The sequence below is a fragment of the Triturus cristatus genome, chromosome 12 (assembly GCF_964204655.1).
Source record: "Triturus cristatus chromosome 12, aTriCri1.1, whole genome shotgun sequence".
NCBI classification, from domain to species: domain Eukaryota; kingdom Metazoa; phylum Chordata; class Amphibia; order Caudata; family Salamandridae; genus Triturus; species Triturus cristatus.
The window spans coordinates 155,648,546-155,667,073 of NC_140595.1; the positions used below are offsets into that span (position 1 = coordinate 155,648,546).

General features: G+C 43.2%; 1 protein-coding gene across 2 annotated transcripts in view; it reads left to right on the forward strand.

The window, feature by feature from the left end:
* POLR3GL (RNA polymerase III subunit GL) overlaps positions 1-18,528 on the forward strand; it is a 549,275-nt gene that overhangs the window by 111,826 nt on the left and 418,921 nt on the right. For both annotated transcript variants that reach the window (XM_085636711.1, XM_085636712.1), the window contains exon 5: positions 3,031-3,283. In XM_085636711.1, the coding sequence (XP_085492837.1) occupies positions 3,031-3,283 (253 nt within the window). The remainder of the gene's footprint in view (positions 1-3,030; positions 3,284-18,528) is intronic.

Sequence of the window (18,528 nt, forward strand, 5' to 3'; positions counted from 1 at the left end):
ACCTGCCTTTCCGACCAACTTGGACTCTTTTCCGAATGAGCGATTGCCCGACTCGGTCCTGAAATGCATTAGGAGTGACTGAGTCGGTCAGAGCCAAATTGTATCGGTCTACAGACTGTATTTCCAGCCAAATGATTAGGATGTCAGATTCGGACAGCCTTTCAGAATCGGTTGTTCTGACATGGATCGGTTGTCGGAATCTAACTTTGGGAGCAAGTTTCAGGCCCCCCTTCACCCGGGGCCCTCCAAATCGGGCCCGTGGGGGTACCCATGTGCCCCCCCCTTCCCATGCATGCACAGTGGTTTGCACGAGGAGAGACTATAACCAGACGAACTTTTTGTCCATCTACATCGGTCCCTCTCTCTTTTTTCTTGACGGGTTCCATCTTGTCGCCACCAAGCTATTGCCCTCCGCTATTAATAGACAAAGTTCACATTTGTTTTGGAGCAACATTTCATTACATTTGGTTGCTACATCTATATTAGCGGTTCAGCGCGACCTTGTAACATCATACACTTTTTGTTAGTAGAGGCCAAAGGGATATACATCGCTGTTCAACATTTGAGGGAACCTAGCATTTTAGATCAGAACATACACCTGGGGACTATATTACATCCATTGTCATACTGTGATTGACATACTTCCCTTTTGATCCGGAAAACAATTTAAGCATTCTTGACAAACCACTACCTTGCTACCATCCTCATCGTTTAGAAGTGGCAAGTTCCGAATATGTTAGAAAAGGTTACATGAGATATATACACATGGCGTCCTGATGAAGGCTCCAAGCCGAAACGCGCGTAGGATTCAATAATTACAGAGCCATTCATACATGATCATTTTTCCAAGAAGCAAACAGAGATTGAAGCCATAATTTAAATGCTCTTCATGTTAAGAAAAATTGACAATGTCTTTTGATAAAATACATGAAATCATATGCTTAAATATTTGTTAAACATACAGGCTGTCATTACCTGTTTTTTGATTTGTTTTGATATGTGAATATAGTATGTAATCTCTATATATAAAACATAAACAATACAAAATATTAAAATATAACTATTTTTGTACCTTTCAGTATATGTACACATTGTTTTGTATGCTTTCTAGGTCCATCATATTATAATCATTGTTCCTAATTTGTCTTTCTTGCAATTGTTAGGCAACATGGGGTGCCCACTACAGGGTGCATGGTTTTTCCCAACCATCCCATTTTTCAATGGGAGCCTGTGTTCTCGTTCAGAACACAGGCTCCTATTGAAGTCAATGCGAGTCTGAACGAACGATGTCCGGAAGCATCGTAATCATTGGGTTGAACTCGCAGAACCTGATTCGTTCTGAAACAATTTTGGAACCGATTCGGTAGGAAGAGTTTCCGGACGACATCGTAATTGGCCCCTAATTCATGAAGTGAAAGAAGACACACTTTCTATTCAATCTCATTTCAAACAGTGTATGATCTCTGTTGCTTCATAGATGTATCACAACTCCCTTCTGACTAAACGTTTCCAAAACTGAGATTCTGGATTTTGGGAAGCTATCTATCTTGGTTTTTTAGTTAGTTTCCTTCAAAAGCTTTTCCCGGGCCCTATGCCGTCACACTCAGCAAAAAATCCTGGTAATCATCTTCCATGTAAATCTCAGTTTCCAAGAACATATCTCTAAATCAACATCCTCTATTTCTACCTTCTACAAGTGCTAAATAAGGTTCTTCCCCTTTTTCCATTGTATCGGAACAAAACTATTGTCTAGGCCACAATTATGATCAAAGTGGACTACTGCCACTCACTCTTTCTGGGTTTCCCAAAACTACACCTATCTTCTCAAACTGAAAACACAGCTGCACATCTTTTACTTGGAATTACAAAAATGTGACTGTTTCTTACCATTTAAAGAAATTGCACTGGCTTCCTTTTGTAAAACGATGCCTTTTCAAATCCTTGTGCATGCATCTGCCATTGGGCCTTTCACTTTCTTGGGCCTGCTTACCTACAAGGCCTATTCCAGAGATCTATTCATTCATGCCCTGTGAAATCGACCAATGCTCACTTGCTCAAAATCTCTGGTACTCACAGGAGTAGACTAAGAGGATGATGCTCTGTCGCACTGCCTCTGCAGGGAATGCTTTACCCATAGATTTCTGGCATATAATTTCCGACTTAAAATTTAGGGAACACCTACCAACCTATGACTTTAATCTCTAAGTCTCTCTACCTTGCTGATCTCTTTGGCCTTCTGCTGCAGCACAAGGACTCCCATACAGATAAAAGAGTAAGTAAACTATAAAAACTCAATCAATCCATGAAAGCGGTGAAGCACAGAAGCATAGGTGAGGTGGAGAAATAGAGGCTCAGTTAATACAGAGATAGGGGAAGAGGGGGAGGCAGTGCCTAATTTGTAAAAAAACCACATAGGTGCTTGGGCCCTCATCAGGAGGCTTCCGCAGCTTGCACCACCCACTGCCGCTGTCAGTGCCGCCACTGACAGTACAGATACAACTACTATCAGTACACTACTGCCAGTGTGACCTTCCATCTTTCTCTTGATCATTCTCTCAGTATTTTGGTTATACCTCCACCATACATCCTAAGATTCAGTCAGCCAGCCATCAGTCCTCTGTTCTTTCCATCCTGCTTCCTCATCCATTCCCCCAAGGATCCATCCATCCATCCATAAATCCATCCATCCATCTACCCATCTTTCCGGCCATCCTTCAACTCCATCATACTATCATTGTAAAATGGTGTTTATGAGCTTCTGAATGGATCTGAGAAGCCCCCGATCAAAGTTAAAAAAAATAAATGTATATGTTAATCAGAACTGCCAAGTGGCACCAGCGCAAGCTTATGAAGTGAGTGTTCATGACGCCCTTGATCAACACCAATTGTTCAAATCAACAATAGTCCTCTAATATATATATTTTTAAGTAGCCTTCTCTCCCTGTGACATCACAAATGGTGTCCTTCTCCAGTGGACCACATACCTCTATCTTGGCTTCTACCCTCACCCTGTACCCGTTTCACTCCTAGGTAACACTGGACCTGACAGAAAAAATGCTGGTGTCGATGGAAGATCTACGGGACATGGCCCAGGACGGGCTGAATAACATGTTGGGGAGGACCAACGTGGCCGTGGGGGAAGCTAGGACTGCACTGACTCTGACCATAAGTGGCATAGCACAGCTCAGTATCGGGGATGCCATCAAGCTAGGAGCGGAGACTGTCTTACAGCAAGGCGAACGCCTAATGAACTACTTACTGCCAGAGATGGGAGAGGATGCTGGTAAGTGACACTGTGCCCCTCACACCTCATGCCATGCCATGTTACAAGGTTTATATATAGCTCTTGCACATCACTTACCTGAGCCTGTATCACTTTTGGATTTGTGCCTGTGGTTAAGGTTTGCACACAGGGTCCTTCCAGGGGTGTTTGAAGGACTAAAATTAACCTGTCTAATACTTTTGGTTTTGTGCTGTATGTTATTTTTCACTGAAGTTGTGTTTCAATGGGAATGTGGGTCATGTGACCATCTGTCCAAACCCATTTGAGGGTGGAGTCTCAAAGTTGTCTCTTTAGGGTGCATCAAAGTAGTGGTGCAGGTCTTTGACTCTCAGCCTATCCGGTATCAGGTAGGTGATGAAATCTTTTGTTGCGTCTTGGAAGACTCCACGTTGTGGTGCATCCTGTTTGCTGTCCTAGGCGGGCGTGCATGAATGAGAGTGGAGTGCATGTCGTTGGTTGGGTAGGTGGATTTCTCTCAGCTAGTCCTATAGTTAGGACTATTGCATTGCCCCTGTGTTCTTTCTGTGGTGTTTTGTATTAATTGGAAGTTGACTAGATGTGTCATAGTCCAATTACTTTTTGTTATGAATCCTGGCAAAACTGTGGACAATTACGATTTTAAGTCTTGAAAATTCCAAGAACATAAATCCTGCTTCCTTTGTCCCTGGTGTACTGAGGGCACTCCTCTTCCTCTGAAACAGCCAGTATTACATGATCTGACCACCATCTATTTCCGTCTGCTACCACCTACAAAATGAGCTGGTGCCTGGAGTGCATAGTTCACAAGGAACTTATTCACAAACAATGTTGACAATTTTGGAGCAACAATTCAACTCCCAACCGATTTAATCCATAAGCCAAACAAAAGTATTTTGTTACTCTGGAGTACTTATTTATTCAGACAATAACAATTAATTGCATAAAAGAAAGACCTTTTTTTACACCTATTTCACCTTATAGGCTACTTCTATTCACACTGGGCTTTATTTTCACTTTCTTCACTTTTTTTCTTTGTGCCTGAAAACTAGAATATATTTTTTCATATTATTGTGAATTATGCAATTAATTGTTATTGTCTGAATAAATAAGTACTCCAGAGTAACAAAATACTTTTGTTTGGCTTATGGATTAAATCGGTTGGGAGTTGAATTGTTGCTCCAAAATTGTCAACATTGTTTGTGAATAAGTTCCTTGTGGACACTGTTCTTACTTTATAGTAATACCCAGTTCGCAGGGACATATGGGTTGCTCTTGTTTGTTAGAAATATGGAGTGCATAGTTATCATGAGCAGGACTTCATTCAAGTGTTTGCTTCTGTTTTAATTTATTTTTTCATTAAAAAAAAAGTTTGAAAGAGCAGAATAAGGTAAAATCATGAAATTCTGATTGTCTTCCTTATGACATATCAAGCAGTTGAATTTACCAGGTGTCTCTTGCAGTGTACATGCATTGGTGACAACTCCCAGATCCCTCCTTCACCCAATCAATCAATTAACTTTATTCAAGCAGATTGATGTCTTCTTGCAGATGGGGATTGAGGGGCTATCACTACAGTAATAAAGGCATGCAGTGCTAGAAAAACAGGGTCCATAGTAGGCCTGGGTGAACTCGCGGAGTTTCACTCTGCGGATTTCCACAGACTTTTTATTGTGCAGAATTTTGCAAACGGGAGGAAACAGGCACGTCACTCTGCTAGCGCTGTGATTTAGTGGCAGGAGCTAATTTTTCAGCGCGAATGACACCATGCGGCGTACCAGCTAGTGCAGCTTCTTGAGTTGATTATGCTGCAGCTCGAGTAGAATATCAACTCAAGCCGCAGCTTTCTGACTGCTAACCATCTCGACCGACCGCAACTGCCCGTTTTGCAGAAATCTCACCAGGTGCCCTCCTAGCAACCAAAAATCAAGCTTAAGGGGCACCAAATCTCACTGGCACTTGCCAACTTACCATTTTCGAGCCGTGTGCGATAAAAAAACTCTGCCACTCGGCGGTTGGTGGAATTTGGCTGGATCTAAGCATTACAAGCTTAATGCAAAGTGGCCAAAATTCTGCCAATTCGGCCGGCGGAGCAGAATATATCGCCCACCCCTACCAGTTAGGCAAACATTTCCGATTGGTTATTGTTGAAGAGCTCACATAGGGCACTCTCTAGGATGGGCCCATGATCCAGGTGATTGTAATCCATTTGTCCTGTGCATAGGAATACACTGCACCAAAACGAAGCCAATGATTGCCCCATTGCATTAATCATTCACAGTACACAGATGGCATTTAATCCATTCCTCAGCAAAACTGCACTCCCTGTCTCTTCATGGAAATCAAATGTCCTTATAATAGTAGTGGAAAGTCAGAGCACACTCACAGCTGAGAAGATACTTTTATGAAATATTAAACTAATATAAGATCTCATATTACAGAAGGAAAAGTTACATAGATTTGACACTAACCTGTATATATGATTATATATATATATCCTATATTCCTAGACAACAGATAAAGGGTCACCGCCCTTAGTGGCCCTTTAGTCAATACTTTCTGGTGGCAAAGACGGTACTGCTAAAGGTTGTGAATGAAGAAAGATCCTTAAATGGGAAGAAAGAAACTGCCTGTAGCACTAATTCACCAATTTATGTTCTTTCTCTGCATCATAATCTTTAACATTATCTTGCATGTTATTAAGGAAGTGATTCCCCATGATAAGGGGTAACATATTGCTCATAGGTTTTCATATAATAAAACATTCCGCTATTGAAAAAAGAAAGACTGCTTACTATGATGGTATTGTGTTTGTATTGTGACCATGTGCCATGCCTTAGCCCTCTTACCATTATAGAGACAATTATATGAGTCCACTGAAACAATTTGCCAAGGATATGAAGCTAGTACGTTTTAATACAAGCAATAAAAAGTTTCCTATTACACTTCCTTGCAACCTTTCAAATGTTGTCCTTGCTGTTGCAGAGATGCATCTCTCAGGTTCCAACAGTGGTAATTCTAAAGGTAATGAATCTAAAAACATACTTTTTGACAACATCGCAGCTCACTGTATCAGTACACATGAGAAAAAATCTGTTATAGAAAAACTCTCTCTTCTATGGTCACGACACGTCTGGGAAGTCTGGGAAGTGACCCTTTACCAGTAGAAGAACACAACAAGACCAATGATGAACTTTGAAACTGATTCGCAAAGATTTTTGCATTTGTAAGTGGAACCTATGTGCTTAAAAATCTTATCTGCACAAAAATCCTGTAATCTTGAGTCAGAGAATCTGGATATCACCTTATTACCAGTTACTATCACAAAAGGAGAGACTAGGGAGTAAGCCTTCTCTGACTCCCCTAACAAATCTACTGTAACCCACAAAAAGAGAAGGATTAACAAAAAACCCACCAGAGAGACTCCACTTTATATATCTCACCAAAGAAATAAAAACAGCAACACAGAGAGATGAGAGACAAGGAAGGGATAGAAGGGAAAATCCTTGGATTTTTATATACTGCCCTCACCGACTAGTTAGTGGCATGCTTCATCATTGGGCCCCTTCTATGCCCAGGTGCAGACCAACACACTGGACGGAGCGCTGTTTTTTTTGTTTTCTTTGTGAGGTAAAGATAAGAAGAAGAAGAGAAAGCATCCCTCTTGAGGGATCACTGGTGCAGAAAAAAGGGTGTGTTAAAACTGCCTCAGGGGGTCCCACCTACATTCCTTTATTATTGGACCACCTTGGCAGGATTACAAAAGTGAAATGAGGGCTATCACGGAGGGGCTACTACTCTGTACCCCCTTCAAGTCTACCAAGCTAGATTTTGAGGGGGGTATGGAGGCAGTTTTAACATAGCACACCCTATTTCCTGCAGCAGTGATCCCTCAAGAGGGACACTTTTCCTTCTTCCTATTATTACCAGTGACACTTTAGTCCAGTGGGGTTGATAATGCCAATTGTTGCTGCTTTAGAGATCCATGAACGTCTGAGGGAACATGAGATATTAGTGGGTGAATTGAAGAAGAAATTTGAAGATTTCCTTGTTATTTCCTTCATCTCTTAGTAGACCCTAAGGGTCAAACTTGGAACAAGCTGAATGTTCCCTGACCTCCCATTGTGTCGGCCTTGGTGAGCATTTGTGCATGCAGACCGGGGACACCAGCAAACTATTTGACAGCGTTGCAGATTATATGTTGCAATAAACCTCTAACAGGGGGCAGGATAGAGGACATTCTAGGTGGCTGCATAGCATGTACAACTACAAACTCAAATGTTTATGGGCATCAATAAATATTTTGCTGGTCCTTTCCTGCAGTAAAGGTATCTTCCTGTGATGAGCAGAAGTCCCTTTTAAGAGTAGGGAAGGAAAAGATACGCTTTTCTACCCCAAAATTCTAATGGCTTCTACTTGGGGCAAATTCTATCATCTAGGGATAAAAATACAATTTAAAAACGTGGTTTTTCATATTTGTAGCATACATAATTTTGTGGAAATTCCATCAAGTGGAAAATAAAAATGAGTACAAATGGAGGATTAGGGTCATACCTGGAAATATATTATTGACTTAAATCGACAGGCTGCGGAGTTTGTGAATTCACAAATATGCTTGAATCTACATTGTACCTAGGTCTGTGACTCTGTTTTTGTGAAACAGTCCATGATTTAACACGTTGCTTGCGGGGAATAACAAATAACACAGAACAAATGGAGTTGCATCTATTTACTAGTAATAGCGTGATCTTCCTCACTTTTATTAGAGAGCCGAAAGGATCCCTTAGGGTCTGTGTCTTCCCTGTTGGAAGGGTTTGTGCTGTTACTTCTGGTTGACATCCATATGATGATACAAGGGCTTGTTCAGCCATAGCAACGGTGATGGCCAGTGCTTAATGCTCGCCGGTGTTTGCAGATGGTAGGCACTGGTTCTCACTTTTGGGTACAGGAACTTATATCTCCTTATAAGATTTTGTTTTCTGGAAAAAATGTTTGAATTTCGTTAGAGGAAAGAGCTTGCACAAGGCCATCTTTGTTTCTATGGCAATGTCTTCCATGAGCGGGAAGTTGGTGTCCAAGGTGAATCCAACTGACTTGCCATTCCATGAAAATTAGCGGTTCAATGCCACCTGAGTTCATGTCATTGAGCCAGGTTTGTACTATTTCTTGCTTTTTGTTCTTGGCCAAAAAACAAGAATTCTATTTTGGTTAGTTTGAGCTTCATTTAGATGCCGGACGGACATGTAGGTTTAAATGGCCAGTCAGATGGATAACTGGACAAACCAGGCCTCTGTGTAAACTGCTGCCTCTCCTGGACCAGATGGCCATATGAGCCATGTGTCATGTATCTTTATTCTTCAGTGGTGGGCCACAGGGACACACTGCTGAGGGCACACCAGCAAGCGGGGAAGCCAGTTACCTCTCAGAATACCGCCCTATGAGGCTTTCCTCCTGGGCCCACGCTGATAGGGCATGGTCTGGGAATGGGCTGCTTACTTTGGGTCTCTCTGGGCTTTAAACATCACGGCTGATTTTCTTCTATTTGCCAGCCGGCAGGAGCCCAAGAGCGAGACATTCCCACCTAAAGGGTCCTTTTGAAGTTCTTGTCCTCTGGGGGTGTCTGGCAGTGCTCCTGCCAATCATTAGGTGTTTTCACAATTATCTGTCAGTTGGGGACCAGCCATCAAATTAGGGTTCTCTCCTTTGAGGATAGAATCTGGCTCATTCTAGGTGAGGTCATTGGTCAGCCTTACCAAGACCAATGAATGATCTAATGGCCACCTGGCCTTCTTTACAAGATTGAGAGCTTCTTCTTTCTCAGACCTACAGTGCATGGGGCGTTCATGAAGCTAGACCACAAGCAGATCTGTAATCTGCTCAGGAGGCCGCTTTGCAGGAACAGCTGCTCCCAACTAGTTGTCACTGACCAAAATATGTATGAGTGGGATTTTGTAGGCATTTAGTCATTCCTCGGTCAGTGTGATACGAGATTTGACCCATGTTTCAGGACGTCTCCTGAGAAGTAGAAGGCATTTACCTGGGCTGAACTGATCACTTTACCTGGGGTTGTCCTTCACCAATTATTTGGGTAACCTGTTGGCTAGCATGCCACCAGTGCTAAATATTCATTGTCAGCTCACAGCGCAGTGGTGCACAAGAGCCGTAGAGCAATGGCAGAGATGCTAACATTGGTTTCACACTAATGTTGGAGTGAACACCCCTCTTTACCAGCTGAAGTATGGTTTTGCTAGGACCCATGGGCTAGTGAACTCTCTCTCTCTACAACATTCATTATTTATGGGCCTCGTGTGTCTGCAGACACATGCTCTTATATAAAACTCTTATGAAATATGAGAGATGGCTGTATCCTTGGGCTGCACAGTGAAGGAAACAAAAAGGAAAATGATTAAAGTAAGGAAACAGAGATAGAGAGGAAAATGAAAAGAGTAAGTGAGAGCGATGAAAAAGAATGCAAAAGTAATGATGAGCGGAAACAAATGTGAGTGTATGCAAAGGGGCAATAAAGAAAGGGAGAAAGGAGGAGTGGTGAAAGAAAGGAAGAAAACATGGAAGGATAGAAGGAAGGAAAGGTAGAATAGAAGGGTGAAAGGAAGAAAGGGTGAATGAATGGATGGCAGGGTAAAGGATTGGCAGATGCAAAGGTAAAAGGATAGATGGAAGAGTGAAAGGAAGAGTGAAGGGAAGGTGGAAGGATGGACTGCAGTGTGAGTGAATGTAAGAATGGAGATATAGGTGAAAAGATAGCGGACGAAAGGGAGAAAAGATGGATTGGTGGAAAGATAAATAGATACTTGTCTTTGTGAAAGAATTAATGTATATATGAAAAGGTGAACGGATGTATGGATTGAAGAAAGTATCGTTGGATGGGTGAGTGGATGGAAAGGTGGTTGGATGGATGGCTGGCTGGATGAATGGATGGAAAGGTGAGTGCATGGATGAATAGATGGTTTGAAGTAAGGAGAAAGTGTAAATGCAACTCCTCTAAGGAGGGTTGGGTTTGATGAATTTGCATGCTCAGTGTGAGTTGAGGTGTGCCTCAAAGTGGGGGGTTATTTTAGTTTTCTGGCCACTCGTTTTTTACACACACACGCGCATGCACACTCACACGCATGCGCACACACACATGCACACACTTTGAGCTGCTAAGAGAACAGGTTAGGCACTAGCTTGTAGCATTTCGTGGTTGCACAACTGGCAAGGTGAAGCAGAAATGTGCTTGTGGCCTGTGTGCATCGCCTGCAGCCATGCCCAGCGACTCTCCTGCATTGTTATTGGGACACCTCTCGCGCAGCCAAGAGAATACCAGGTTAGTTATTGCCGCACTAATGGAAAAGGTGCATTAGAAGATGGATGACCGGGCCTTCCCTCTTCCATATTGTTATTGACACTCCACATTCTGACAGGACTCTTGCCTTTGTCATATGGCTTAATTTCAATGTAATTAAAGGGCTATGGCTGTTAGAAAGGAGATTATCAAATAGTAAAATAACAAAAAGACGCGAGGCACATTATTGCCAGTAGTACATAGACACCGGTCTGTTTGGCTGTTGGTTTCTTTTTAAAATTTGCTGCGCGTTGTAGAAGTCCCATTATCAGTTAAGTAGTAGGTTTTGACTGAAGGTTTTAAAGTGATTTTATGATTTTATGTTTTTTCTTGTGTGTACGTTTATGATTATCTGAGTTCAAATTGAATAAAGATTGTCGACTGATGTTTGATTGGTAGCTGCTGGTGCATTTGTTTGACTATCCACATTCAAACACAGATGCCAGTACATTGGTTTCTTTATTATCCTTCAAAAACAGGCGGCTGGTAAATTGGTTACATTATTGCCGTTCGCTGGTATATAGGCTACATTGTTATTATCCATACATGGATCCTGGTATATAGGTTATATTGCTGCAGTCAAACATAGCTGCTGCTGGTAAATTGGTTACATTGTTTCCATCCAAACATGGCTGCTGCAGGTATATTGGTTACATTATTTCCATCCAAACATGGCTGCTGCAGGTATATTGGTTACATTATTTCCATCCAAACATGGCTGCTGCAGGTATATTGGTTACATTATTTCCATCCAAACATGGCTGCTCCTGGTATATTGGTTACATTATGTCCATTTATACATGAATGCTAGTATATTGGTTATATTGTTACCAGTCAAACATGGCTGCTGCTGGTATATTAGTTACATTATACCCATACGTATTGAGATACAGTATCTAAAGTCATCAATACCCTTCGCATACACCGGTTCTAAACCTGCAACAGTGTTTTTTTCTGGGACTCTGCTGCCATAGGCGTCATCCTGCCCAATTAAAATATACCCTACTTCTTTCTCAAATGGAGTGTCAAGCATCTGCTAAGTTTCCTTGAAAGTGTTGCTGAATGTTTTGCTATAAAAGCAAGCATTCCACCTTAATCCTGTATTAATGCATTCAATGGAGACGTCACAGGACAGAAATGAACACGCGTTAAAGTTTAGGACCATTTAAGTAGATATTATGAAGATGGAAAGCCTTTTAGATATGATGGATTTCCACTTTAGGATACCTGTTCCTTTTAGGAAAAAGAGAAAATTGTTGTGTAAGAACAGGGGTGCATTGAGTTCCAAGCCATGTTGCATTCTATGCTTAATTCAGTGGCGGCTGACAGGGAATGGGGGAGGCGGGGCAGGGGGGAGGGGGAGAGGTGGGGAAAAAGCAACAAAAAAACACTACTGACCTTTTCTTTGGGTACCATCTGTCCATCGTTCCTTCTCTTCCTGTCAAGTACGGAACCAGGAAGCACCCGGACTCCACTAAGCAAATCACAATGCTGCAATGCAGCCTTTTGATTGGTCTGAGAGCTGCGGTTCAGCTCTCAGACAGGGATAGGCATGGTTCCCACCAGGCTGTGTAATGCAGCCTATGGGGAACATGCTAAGTACGCATGGCGGTTTGGCCGGCCCAAGACGGCCCGCCAAACTCTCATGCGCACTTTGAGAGTGTGAACTCACCACTCCTCCTAGGCTCTGACCCCAGCCCGGTAGCAAAGTAAAAAAAATAATGATAATAATTAGGTTATTATAATTTTTTTTGCTCTGACAGCGGTGGGGCGGCGCTCCTCCGTCTTAGCGGCGGAGCCACCCACTGGCATAATTTGTGCTTGTGTGCCTTGGGGATTCACTCTAAATTTTGGAGATCAGGGTTTATTACAGCCTTTGCCCTGGAGCAAGAGAGAGAGAGAGGCAGATAAGTGAGAAAGAAGAATAAATAGAAAGATGGAAAAGCAGTAAAAACGAGAGAATGAACAAATGAAAAATGACCTGTAAGTCAGAAATAAAGACAGGAAGCGATGGGTGGTTGATGTAAGAGGCATGAGGGGGAATCAGGACTAGGCATTACCGGTATTTGGTAACCCACGCGGGCTACAGAGGAAATCTTTATACCTCTATTCTTTTTTATCTAAATGTAATTAGTCGTTGCGTGGTGTGGTTGAGGATGGGTTGTGCTGGTGGTGCTGTACATGGGCATAGTCTATAGAATATGAGTGGTCTTGATTTATGGGGGTGGGAAGAGCATGGAGATAACATCACCTCAAATAAGTGAATGGTTGGATTGGTGTTTTAATTATTTTGGTTGTCAGCATAGGGGTTCTGAGAGGTGCTCTGTCCATTTCTTTTTATTCGCTCTATTGTGTTTTCATGCATTAGTCTGAAAATCTCAGGCTGCCTTGATTTCCAGAACCTTGTACATTATTCACTTAACATCTGTTTGAAATGGCTGCAAACCTTCCATGTCTGCTTGAAATCATGTATGACAGCGGCATAACAAAAGCCCCTGCAACCCGCGCAGTGCTGGTGGGACACCTGGCTCCAGGAGGCTCCGCTGTGCACGGGCCCCTGGCCTGGGAGATCCTGACTGGGTCCGGAGCATGAGGGGACACTTCCATATATTTTTCAGGGCTATCCCAACTTGCGTTGCACCACTTATGTGTCCTTCTGTCAGTCTGGACTCTTGCAGTCAACAGCATGTGGCTTTCTAGGACTTCAACTTTTGCTTGTAACCCAGGGGTCACTAATCCCCTCCTGCATAGTGCTGTTGCCTAAAAAGCCTCAACTGTCTGCAAGTGACACAAGGCCCTCTGCGGCTATGGACCTCACAGATCTCTTCAATGTGTATGAACATGCTGAGAAAGAGAACAGCTCCTGTGCTAGATTGCCCATGTTGTAAACAGGTTTGGTCACCTTCCCATGTGGCACTTCTGTTCTGTAATTGTTGATGCAACAGCGTCCACTCAGCTTCTTTGTCTGCCCCCACACTTATGGACAAGGCCGTACGCCCTGCCATAGGTGGGTGCAATATTCTACTACAATACTGCTGCAGAATATAGCCCAGTCTACAGATGTATTGTGACCATATCAACTCCTGAAACATCATCAGAGAGGAGTTAATGATAGTAAACCTATACCTGGCTTGTTGATATTTCAAGAGTCGATATTTTGGTCAGGATATACCTATAGATCGAAATTCCATGGAACGATATTGTGGTATACAATCAGGGGTGTGACAAGTGCATGTACGTTAGCCACATGCTCCTTCAAAACTAATGCCGCAGTCAAGACAGCATTGAACTGATCCCCACAACAACGGATCAAACGTGGAACTCTGCTGTAGGGAGGAACGTGTGACGGTGGCTGCGATGACACAGGTCACAACATACATTTCTATTATTTCCCTATGATCTATCAAGAAAGAACGAAGAATTTGTTGGAATATGGGGTGAGATGCATGAACCTTTTCTATGCTTGCAAACTCTCCTATGCAGAGTTTGCGACTTCTAAAAAGTGGATTTCTATGAATCATTCCCAATTTAGGAGTTGACAAAGTTTTACCAACTCCATTTTTCACTGACTCCTAAGATGGGATTGTGATTGAATATCGATTTTGTATTTGAAGAGGCATGTTTTGGGTGCCCCTTCCAAATACTAAAGCTGTACCATATGTAGCAATGGTTTGCAGCAGTAATCCTGGTTGCAAACATTGAAAAACTTCTGATCCCTAAATCGGGGCCATAAGTCTTTCATAACAGGGATGGAGTCCCCTTTGGGCCCCTTTGTGAATTGTGGGGAACGTTTCTGGGGAGTAGGCAGTGTTCCCTGGACCACTGCCAACTTTCAGAGAAATTTTAATAAAGAAACATCTTCTATTTAGAAAGTAGCCATGTTTCCTTTAAGTTTATTTATTGAAATGCAGTCACGGATATGGTGATCTACTGACCTTTGCAAGCCCACATCATTGTGATTTATCCAATCGGACTGAGTTTCAGTTTGCAACCTACCTAATGAATATTAATTGCTAAATTAGATGACTCTCTACTAGGATATGGAATTTTACTAACCAACTTAAAATAGATTGGTACAAAACATTCTATACTGGTCCTAAAACCAGTATAGAACCAGTTTTCAGGATCAATTTACGGATACATCTGGTCCCTGTGATTTCTGTAGACTTGACAGACAGCTCTTAAACTTTTATCTTGTTATGACTTTGACATTTTGGGATAGAGACCAGCAGTGGAAACTATTGGGCTGGTACACAAATCTATTCATGATAAGAAGTAGATGGATGCATCCCAGGTCATGGCTTTGTTGAAAGAGGGCTCAACACTATTCATTGTGGCAAACAAGGTTGGCCAACCATTGTCACTAGAGATCTATCCTTAACCGGCTGTAGTGCGTCAGTATGTAGTACAGGGGGGCACATAGCTGGGTGTAAAGCTTATGGGGCCTGCTGTGCAGCTCTTGCTGCTGCTCTGTTTTCTACATCCCCGTGATTCATAGTGGTGACCCGTCTCCCTTGTGCCATGTGTCTGTGTCAACTAATAGAAGATGCCAGCTCATTGGATTTGTGCATGGTTTCCTCCTGAGTCATCATCCAGGCTAGCAGCAGCTCTGTGTGTCGTGGCACAGCATCCTTGGGGAGGGAATTTTGCACTGCTGTGCTGTATGTAGTCCATGAGGTGGAGAAGCTTGCACTGCTGATATTCTTTATGTGTGAGGGAAGCGTGCACTACTGATGACTGTTGTGCCTGTTCTGGATGTGAAAAGGAAGGTTGTGCTGTGGATTTTGTTTTATGGTAGCTTTTTTTAGGGAAGCTTTCACTGCCAATACTCATGTGGAATCTGTGGGTGAGGAAAGCATGCACTGATGATGCACATGTGGAATTTGTTGTGGGCGAGGGAAGCTACCACTAATGATGACCATGTTGAATCTGTTATGTGTGAGGGAGGAGTGCACTGATGATGCCCTTGTAGAACTAGTGTGTGTTAGGGAGGATTGCAGTGATGATGCCCATGTTGAATTTGTTGTGTGTGAGGGAAGCTTGCACTGATGATGCATATGTGTAATCTGTTGTGTGTGAGGAAAGCTTGCAGTGATGATGCCCATGTTGAATCTGTTGTGTGGGAGGGAAGCTTGCAGTGATGATTCCATGTGGAATCTGTTGTATGTGAGGGAAGCTTGCACTGATGATGTCCATGTTGAAACTATTGTGTGTGAGAGAGAAGTACACTGATGATGCACATGCAGAATTTGTTGTGGGCGAGGGAAGCTTGCAGTGATGATTCTCATGTTGAATTTGTTGTGTGTGAGGGAAGCTTGCACAGATGATTCTCATGTTGAATTTGTGTGTGAGGGAAGCTTGCAGTGATGATGCTTGTGGAACCTGTTGTGTGTAAGGAAAGCTTGCACTGTTGATGCCTATGTTGAATCTGTTGTGTGTGAAGGAAGCTTGCAGTGATGATGCCATGTGGAATCTGTTGTATGTGAGGGAGGTGCGCACTGATGATGCCCATGTTGAATATGTTGTGTGCGAGGGAAGCTTATAGTGATGATGCCCATGTGGAATTAGTTGTGTGTGAGGGAGGTGTGCACTGATGATGCCCATGTTGAATATGTTGTGTGCGAGGGAAGCTTGCAGTGATGATCCCCGTGTGGAATTAGTTGTGTGTGAGGGAGGTGTGCACTGATGATGCCCATGTTGAATATGTTTTGTGTGAGCTTGTAGTGATGATGCTCATATGGAATCTGTTCTGTGTGAGGGAAGCTTGCCAGATGATGCCCATGTTGAATCTGTTGTGTTTGAGGGAAGCTTGTACTGATAATTCCCATGTTGAATTTGTTGTGTGAGAGGGAAGCTTGCAGCGATGATGCCATGTGGAATATGTGGTGTGTAAGGCAAGCTTGCACTGTTGATGCCATTTTAAATCTGTTGTGTGTGAGGGATGCTAGCAGTGATGATGCTTGTGGAATCTGTCGTGTGTAAGGGAAGCTTGCACTGTTGATGCCCATGTTGAATCTGTTGTGTGTGAGGGATGCTTGCAGTGATGATGCTTGTGGAATCTGTTGTGTGTAAGGGAAGCTTGCACTGTTGATGCCCATGTTGAATCTGTTGTGTGTGAGGGATGCTTGCAGTGATGATGCTTGTGGAATCTGTTGTGTGTGAGGGAAGCTTGCACTGATGATGCCCATGTTGAATCTGTTTTGTGTGAGGAAAGCTTGCAGTGATGATGCCATGTGGAATCTGTTGTGTGTCAGGGAGGTGTGCACTGATGATGCCCATGTTGAATCTGTTTTGTGTGAGGAAAGCTGGCAGTGATGATGCCATGTGGAATCTGTTGTGTGTGAGAGAGGTGTGCACTGATGATGCCATGTGGAATCTGTTGTGTGTAAGGGAAGCTTGCACTGTTTATGCCCATGTTGAATCTGTTGTGTGTGAGGGAAGCTTGCAGTGATGATGCCATGTGGACTAGGTTGTGTGTGAGGGAGGGGTACACTGATGATTCCCAAGTTGAATCTTTTGTGTGTGAGGGAAGCTTGCAGTGATGATGCCCATGTTGAATCTTTTGTGTGTGAGGGACGCTTGCACTGATGATGCCCATGTTGAATCTGTTTTGTGTGAGGAAAGCTGGCAGTGATGATGCCATGTGGAATCTGTTGTGTGTGAGAGAGGTGTGCACTGATGATGCCATGTGGAATCTGTTGTGTGTAAGGGAAGCTTGCACTGTTTATGCCCATGTTGAATCTGTTGTGTGTGAGGGAAGCTTGCAGTGATGATGCCATGTGGACTAGGTTGTGTGTGAGGGAGGGGTACACTGATGATTCCCAAGTTGAATCTTTTGTGTGTGAGGGAAGCTTGCAGTGATGATGCCCATGTTGAATCTTTTGTGTCTGAGGGAGGCTTGCAGTGATGATGCCATGTGGAATCTGTTGTGTTTGAGGGAGGTGAGACAGATGATGCCCATGTGGAATTAGTTGTGTGTTATGGAGGCTTGCAGTGAGGTTGTTATGTGGAATTTGTTGTGTGTGAGGGAAGCTTGCAGGGATGATGCCATGTGGAATCTGTTGTATGTGAGGGAGGTGTGCACTGATGATGCCCATGTTGAATATGTTGTGTGCGAGGGAAGCTTGCAGTGATGATGCCCATGTGGAATTAGTTGTGTGTGAGGGAGGTGTGCACTGATGATGCCCATGTTGAATATATTGTGTGTGAGCTTGTAGTGATGATGCTCATGTGGAATCTGTTCTGTGTGAGGGAAGCCTGCCGGATGATGCCCATGTTAGATCTGTTGTGTTTGAGGGAAGCTTGTACTGATGATTCCCATGTTGAATTTGTTGTGTGAGAGGGAAGCTTGCAGCGATAATGCCATGTGGATTCTGTGGTGTGTAAGGTAAGCTTGCATTGTTGATGCCCATGTTGAATCTGTTGTGTGTCAGGGATGCTTGCAGTGATGATGCTTGTGGAATCTGTTGTGTGTAAGGGAAGCTTGCATTGTTGATGCCCATGTTGAATCTGTTGTGTGTGAGGGATGCTTGCAGTGATGATGCTTGTGGAATCTGTTGTGTGTAAGGGAAGCTTGCACTGTTGATGCCCTTTGTTGAATCTGTAGTGTGTGAGGGAAGCTTGGAGTGATGATGCCATGTGGAATCTGTTGTGTGTCAGGAAGGTGTGCACTGATGATGCTCATGTTGAATCTGTTGTGTGTGAGGGAAGCTGGCAGTGATGATGCCACGTGGAATCTGTTGTGTGTGAGAGAGGTGTGCACTGAAGATGCCATGTGGAATCTGTTGTGTGTAAGGGAAGCTTGCACTGTTTATGCCCATGTTGAATCTGTTGTGTGTGAGGGAAGCTTGCAGTGATGATGCACATGTGGAATTTGTTGTAGGTGAGGGAGGAGTGCACAGATGATGCCCTTGTTGAATTAATT